This window comes from Octodon degus, unplaced genomic scaffold (assembly GCF_000260255.1).
Source record: "Octodon degus isolate 3935 unplaced genomic scaffold, OctDeg1.0 scaffold00050, whole genome shotgun sequence".
NCBI lineage: Eukaryota > Metazoa > Chordata > Mammalia > Rodentia > Octodontidae > Octodon > Octodon degus.
Genome location: NW_004524626.1, coordinates 13874264 through 13881632, shown reverse-complemented (window position 1 = coordinate 13881632; position 7369 = coordinate 13874264). Strand labels below are relative to the sequence as shown.

General features: G+C 42.7%; 2 protein-coding genes across 2 annotated transcripts in view; one reads left to right on the top strand and one right to left on the bottom strand.

The window, feature by feature from the left end:
* LOC101575571 (olfactory receptor 7D4-like) overlaps positions 1–7369 on the top strand; it is a 65128-nt gene continuing 57759 nt past the window's right edge. The window contains exon 1 of the mRNA XM_023716787.1: positions 1–64. The gene's annotated coding sequence lies outside the window, so the exon portion shown is untranslated. The remainder of the gene's footprint in view (positions 65–7369) is intronic.
* Positions 1604–2588, bottom strand: LOC101577165 (olfactory receptor 7D4-like). The gene has a single exon (XM_004633041.3). The coding sequence runs from the start codon at positions 2558–2560 to the stop codon at positions 1604–1606; it is 957 nt and encodes a 318-aa protein (XP_004633098.2). The 5' UTR covers positions 2561–2588.

Below are 7369 nucleotides of genomic sequence, written 5' to 3'. Positions count from 1 at the left end.
AGCACTTCCAAAGGAGCAGTGTCTTGCCAAGGGAACTAACTCCAAGCAAACGAATAAATTTTGTGTCTGTAAATATAGCATACACTGCTGACTTTGAATCACTGTATCAGACACTTCACCCTGGTTTTCTGTGATCTTTCAGGAGTGCAGAAGCTGAAGCTGCTTGGAGACAGAGAATAAATGTCCTAGTTAGAGGCAAAGCTAGAATTCAGACATAGAAATCTGCCCGAGTCCAGAGTGCACACCGGTCTTCAAGCTGACCCAAAGTGGGGTGTAGGTTTGTGCTCATGGTGCAGGAGTGTCTGCCAGTGGAGCTGAGCCACCTATAAAGACTGTTTGGTCTTCTAGCTCTCTGTTGTAGGGGAGTCTGTCCCTGGGGCATTTCCTGGTCTTATCCTTACTTCCCTGCTATGCGCCACAGAGCTCACCTGTAGCCTGCAGTTCTGCTAGAACTCTGCCTAAGGCCAAGCCTGAGAAAGGGCACCTCTCACATATGGCTTCCTGGATGCCTTGAGTCAAGACTGGGAGGGTACCCTGAGCCCTATCCGACATGATCAGCCCATCCTAGTCAGTTTCCCTCCCAGGAAATGGCGGGGATTTGAACACAGAGCCTTTTTGACCTTTATGCTCTGTTGTCCCTCAAGGGCAGGTGCCTTCAGAACTGGGATGCATGGGAGGGTAGTGGCAAGATCTCTCTAAAAGGGTGACAGTTTTTGTTTGAACACTAACTTCTGAGTAGTAGTAGCCAGATGTGAGGAATGTGGGACCAGGCAAGACTGATAGCAAGTGGATTGCATTGCAGTTCTGTTTCAGAACTGGCTTATACAGATTGACAAGGCCAGAATTTTATTTCTCTTAAAAATAGATACTACAGTGGTTTCCTGAGGAAGTCTTTTTTTTTTTTAACAAAAGCATCTATTTATTCATTCATTTATTTGTTTGTGGTTCTATGCATCCAACCTTGTACATGCTGGCCAAGGACTCTGCCACTGAGTTAGACTCCCAGACCTATAACAAACCCCAAAGAAAAATTCAGAAGTAAAATTTTACAGGGAAAGAGGGAAATCAATTTAAGATCATCCAGGTAACACATTTTCTGGATAGAGACCTGAGTAAAGTCCAACAGTTAGGGAACTAAACTATAATCAAGAGGGGTAAAAATGAGCCAGAAATGTGCAAAATACATGCCACTTCTTTCCTGTTTTCTCCCTTGTTTTACTCTTTAACTTGCATTCTCTTCCCTTGGTGGTTATAAAAGTCTATCCTTCAAATAGCCTATTTTTCAAAGTCTAGGGTTCTAGTTGGATATTATTTTCCTTAGTAGATGATGAGTTTTTATTTTTATTTTTTTAACTTTTGTGGTTTTGGGATTGAAGCCAGGACCTTGCACAAGCTAGGCAAACACTTTACCATGGAGTGACACCCGTCACGTGTTAATGAGCCTTTGATGTGTTACTTCAAGCTTGTCTTCAGCTCCAGAGTATTTTCTTCTAGTTGCTTCATGAGTGGTGCCTCCCTTTTTGTATCTTCAGTTTACAGAGGAATTTAGTGCAGAAACACATTGGTCATCAAAAGTCTGGGTTTCTTTTGACCTTACTCTCCATTATCTCACTGAGAACAAACTCCTTGGCTGAAAAACTCTCTTCAGAGCCCCCTTCAACTCTTTGTTCCTAAGGCTATAGATGAAGGGGTTCAGCATAGGGGCAACTACAGTGTACATTACTGAGGCTACTGAGCCCCCTCTGGAGGGACGGGTGGTTCCAGAAGTCAGGTAAACCGCAAGGCCTGTGCCATAGAACAAAGCAACAACTGAGAGGTGAGACCCACAGGTGGAAAAGGCTTTGTACCTCCTCCCTCCAGGAGATGACATTCTCAATATGGCAGTAACAATTCTAGAATAAGAAAAAAGAATCCCAGACAGTGGCATGATCCCCAGTATGCCAGTTACACAGTACAGCAGAAGATCATTGGCAAAGGTGTCCGAGCAGGCTAGCTTGAGCATCTGAGCCAGTTCACAGAAGAAGTGGGGGATTTCAGTTCCTCTGCAGAAGGATACTCTCAAAGCCATCAATGTTTGCAACAAAGAATATGCCAGGCACAACAGCCACGAAAGCAGAAGCAGAAGACTGCAACACCGAGGATTCATGATGACCATGTAGTGCAGTGGGTGACAGATGGCCACAAGCCGGTCATAGGCCATCACAATCAGTAGCAAACTATCCAGCCCAGAAAAAATCATGAAAAAATACATCTGTGTAAAGCAGCCGTTATAGCTGATGGCTTTATTCTGTGTCTGAGTGTTCACCAGCATCTTGGGGACCGTGGTGGAGGTGAAACAGATGTCCACAAAGGATAGGTTGGAGAGGAAGAAGTACATGGGGGTGTGGAGGTGGGAGTCAGAGCTGACGGCCAGGATGATGAGCAGGTTTCCTGTAACACAGACCAGGTACATGGACAGGAACAGCCCGCACAAAAGGGGCTGCAAGCCCTTATCTTCTGAGAGTCCCAGAAGAAGGAAAGTTGAAAGAGTTGTTTGATTCTCTAGTTCCATGTGAGTCATTGAGATAGGCTGCAAGGAGACAAGTGTGGTTACATGCACCATACATTTCTAATGCGTATACTCGTGGAACCTTATGTGTCTAAATGGTTCTGTTTCCTGTAACTGATGAAGATCTCTGTGGGCCGCCCTGTCATCCATGCATCTAACACTATTGCCTCGATAATACTTTAATTTAAAATTATTGTTATATGCTGTGTAAAGTTCTCTTATACATCATTTCCAATTTGTGGTTATTCCCCATTTCTCAGGTTTAATTCCTGAGCATTGGAATGTCTCCTTCCTGCCTGTAGTCACGGTCTGCTCAAGTTGGGAGGGTAGAGGGAGGGGGAAGATTGGAAAAATTATAGGTTGAAAAACTCACTGATTTTTCTTTTTCTTTTCTTTTTTATTTCTGTATGTGTAGTGCTGGGGACAGACCCTGGGCCTCATGATTGCTTGGCAAGTGCTGTACCACTAAGCTACACTCCAGGCCCTTGATGGTGTCTTATTGTCCTAATACCATCTGGCAGTGACATGAATCAGACTACCCTCTTTCTCAAGTTTGATTCAGAGGATATTGTACAAAAGCATTATGGAAAAACACTCCATTGTTATGGGAACTTCTTCAGTCCTGTCCCAGTTTACCCCTCTACCTCCATCCCAACACTCGATGTACCCACATATCTCAATTCCGAAGATTAGCTCACAACCCCCACTGGGATTCTAACTATGCTCCGCATGTGTGCGTGGTAGTTCTGCTTATGTAAGTGGAAGCTGCTCTATCTTTTGTTCCCCTTGCGTACTTCAAGCACTGGGTTCTATATCTGTGGATTCACCCGATTATGGATCAGAAGGATTTGAAAGAATTGTGTCTGTACTGAACATGTACAGATGTTATTTGGTCCTTGTTCCCTCAAAACTTCAGCAGAACAACTATTTATGTATGACTTGCATTTGTTAGTACTCTAAGACACATAGGGATGACTTGAAGCATGTAGGAGGGTCTGCCTAGGTTATATGCAAATGTTTTGCCATTTTGTAGAAGGGACTCTAGTACTCACACATTTTGGGGTGTCCCAGAATGGATCTCCTGCAGACACTGAAGAATGACTGTGAATTATGTGTGCTTTAAAATGCTTGTTGAGGGCCAGGGGTATATCTCAGTGGCATAAGCTCCTGTCTGGCAAGTGCAAGGTCCCAAATTCTGTCCCCAATATCGAAGAAAAAAATGTTGAATGCATAATGGGGGACATTTTCAGGATGGAGTAGCAATAATTCCCTATCATAAAATCCCTTTAGTCAGGTCCCAGGGTGTGGCTTATTGGTAGGATTTTCATGTCTCAACACAGCGTGTGTAAGGCCCTAGGTTCAACCCCCAGCACCAAAACCACCAAAACCAAAATCGAACAAATGAACAAAATTTATAGGACCAGTGAGACAGCTCAGTTGATTAAAAGCCTGCTTAGGCAAGCCCAGGGACTGGGGTTCCATCCTCAGCACCACATGCTTTACCAGTTCCAAACCCGGGAACACTGAGCAGCCACTGAGACCAGGCATGGTGTGCATGCCTGTAATCCCAGTGCTGGGGAGCCTGAAAAAAGGAGGACAACTAAAGTCTGAGCTGAATAGTAAGACCCTGTACCAAATAAATACATACATTAAAAAGAAATTTATTATTACTTTGGTTCTGGGATTTATATCCAGGGATTAGTTTACCGTTAGTTATAGTTTAGTCCAAGAGGTGTTATTTATCGAGAAGGTTTTACAGCTGACCATACAGGACATGAAAGCCATTTACTTTTTTTCTTTTAAATAAAAAGACAATAAAAATAGTTTAAAATGCCCATCAGAAACAATACAAAATTTCACTAAACAAAGTAATAGGAACTCAACAATGGTTTTTATCTTGCATATTATCTTCAAATTAGTTGTTCAGATTACCAGATATAAGTTTGCAAAATTGGTCAAAAAATTAAAAAGAAAAAAAATAAGCATTAACTGTTCCTTTTAATAGACTTGTGGAAATCAGCAGCACAGTTATACAAGCTATCCTGCGTACATGCATAGATACTTTTTTCCCTTCCTTCTTGCTTTTGTCCTTTACCTCATCTAAGTTGTTTCTTCCCTTTGAACAGTGTCTTTCCCTTTCACAATATCTGTTGTACCTTTTGCATTTTAATTACTCTTTCAGGTTCTTTCACTAGGAAGACAACACAATAAATCAGGCCATCTACTTTTTACTTTATTTTCTCCATCAGAAACATAAGCCTAAGGGTAGGTGAACTAGGTATAGTTCAGTGGTATAGAACTAGCCTAATATGCACAAGGATCTGTTTTGTTTTGTTTTGTTTCGTCTTTGGTACTGGGATCAAACTCAGGACCTTGCACTTGCCAGATAGGTGCTCATTCCATTGAGCTATTTCTCCAGGCCAAGACTGTGGTTTTAATCCCTGCAACTATAGAATTAATCAATCAATCTTAATTTCTCTTTGACTGTTAGATCTTTGTCCCAAATTTAATTTCATATATATCATATGTAAAACAAAGTAACATCCTTTAAGTTGAAATATGTTCCATTTTAAACTTCCATAGTCTTAGCTCCCCTCTCTTAAGATCACTTTTGTCTGCCGTGATGGTATCTACGTACTTGGAGATGTCTAAATGACTGCGTACATTTCATCATTTATTCACTCTACAGTTCCTTGAGTGCCCACTGGATGCAGATACAAGGTTAGGACCAAGAATAGAGAGAACATAGGCTCTGCCTTCCTGCACCTTTCAGCATCAGGGAGAGGTGGCTTATAGCCAAGGGCCTTGGTGCATACTGGTAATCCCAGCCCTCTCAAGGCTGAAGTAGTTGAATTGCTGAGTTTGAGGCCAGCCTGGCTACACAGTGAGTTCAAGGTCAGCCTGTACTGTATAGCAAGACCCTGTTTCAAAACGCAAAACGGGCCACTGAGATGGCTCTGTAGAATAAGCACTTCCCTGGCAAGCCCAAGGGTCTGAGTTCAATCCCCGGATCCACCAAACGAAAAAAAAAAAAAAAAAAAAAAACAGACAAAAAAAGGACATGTTGCTTTGTTTGTGCTTACATTTTAGTTATGAATGTGTGATTTGTGAAGGATTCTTCTTTTTTTGGCTGGCTCAGGCTGCTTTAAAGGCAGGTCTGACAAGGCATGTGGAGCTGGGCATCGAACTGCAATCCCCTGTGCCTGACTGGGTTTGCCCAAGCAGGCTCTTTAAACAACTGAGCTAACTGGCAAGCCCCTGTATCTGTGTACTAATACAAATTCATGGATTCTGAATGGGTTTCACTCTGACAGTTTCATGCATATAAATGTCATACTTTGATCATACCCACCCTCCTTACTATGCTGTACTATCTTCCCTTTCCCTACCCCTGTCTGGTCCACTTCCCTTTTCTAATAGCTCCTTTTCTACTTCCTTTCCGTCCCCCACCCCCAGCTTCCACATATGAAAGAAAACACGTGATGCTTGTCTTTCTGTACCTGGATGGTCTCACTTAATATGATGACCTCCATTTCCCCCCATTTTCCTGCAGAGGACGCTGATTCATTCTTATGTAGAACTGACTGAAACTCTGTTGTGTGCATATTCACCATGTTTTCATTTTCTGACCACACAGGGAAATGCAAATCAAACTAGGCTGAGATTCCGCCTCACCCTAATCAGAGTGTCTATTGGCGAGTCAGACACACAAACTTCAATGTCACATGCTTTCTCTTGTATGGGAAGCCCAAAATATAAATAAAGAGCAAAATAAAAGGTAACAGGCAGTAGGGAGGCAGGGCTTTCTCACATAGGTAAAGGATCAAGAGAGAGAAGGGAGGGGAGGAAGAGAAGAAGATGAAAAGAGAAATTAGGGTGCGTTATCCACATGCACCAACTCCACACAAGGATGTAAACATAATGTACATACACATGTATTGATAATCAACTAATCAATCAATAAAATACATACTGATCAAGATGTGCTGTTGGTGGGAAAATAAACTCGTACAGCCAAACTTGAGTTCAATAATCAGTATGAAGATTCCTTGAAAGCCTGAAAATAGAATTACCCTACAGTCTAGTTATACCCCTCCTTGGTAGATACCGGAAAGAAGCATACGCAGTGTATGAAAGAGGTATCTGCATGCCGCATTGACTACACACAAGTCTCAACAGCTGAGGTTAGAATCAGTTGAGGTGAAAACATACAGAACAATGTTGCTGCTTCTCCCTCCTCTGCAGTGGTTACTCTTGTTAAGAGACTGAGGATCGACTTGAGGAATGTGATCTGCTCTTCCTTCCCTCTGCCCTCTCCTCTTCCATTCTATTTTCTTTCCTACCTTTCTATTCCCTTCTCTTCCTCTCATTTTTTTTTTCACTACTTCGTTGAACCCAGAGTTTTCATATTAAACTATATCCTGCCTCCTTTTATTTTTTTCCGTATTTTAGAGAAGGGTCTACAGAGTGTTCAGGGTCTCACTACTAGATCAGACTCGTAGTGATCCGCCTGTTTACAGCCTCCCAAGAGCTGGATTACAGGCAAGCGCCACCACAACCAGTCTCAATCACCTCTCAGTGTGCCCCGGGGATAGGGCTGGCACAGCAGGCCTGGGGATCGTACCTCTGGCCCCTGTGCCTGCTTGCAGGTGCTTTAATCTGCTGAGCTATTTGGTTGGCCCCCATGCCTCCTTTTTTGTTTAGTGTTTAATTTGAGACAGAGTCTTCCAAAGTTTTTGAGTTGCCCAAACTTGAGTTCAAGTTTCTGGATTTGACTCAGTGTTCCTCTTGTATCAGCCTCCCAAAGTGCTGGGATTACAG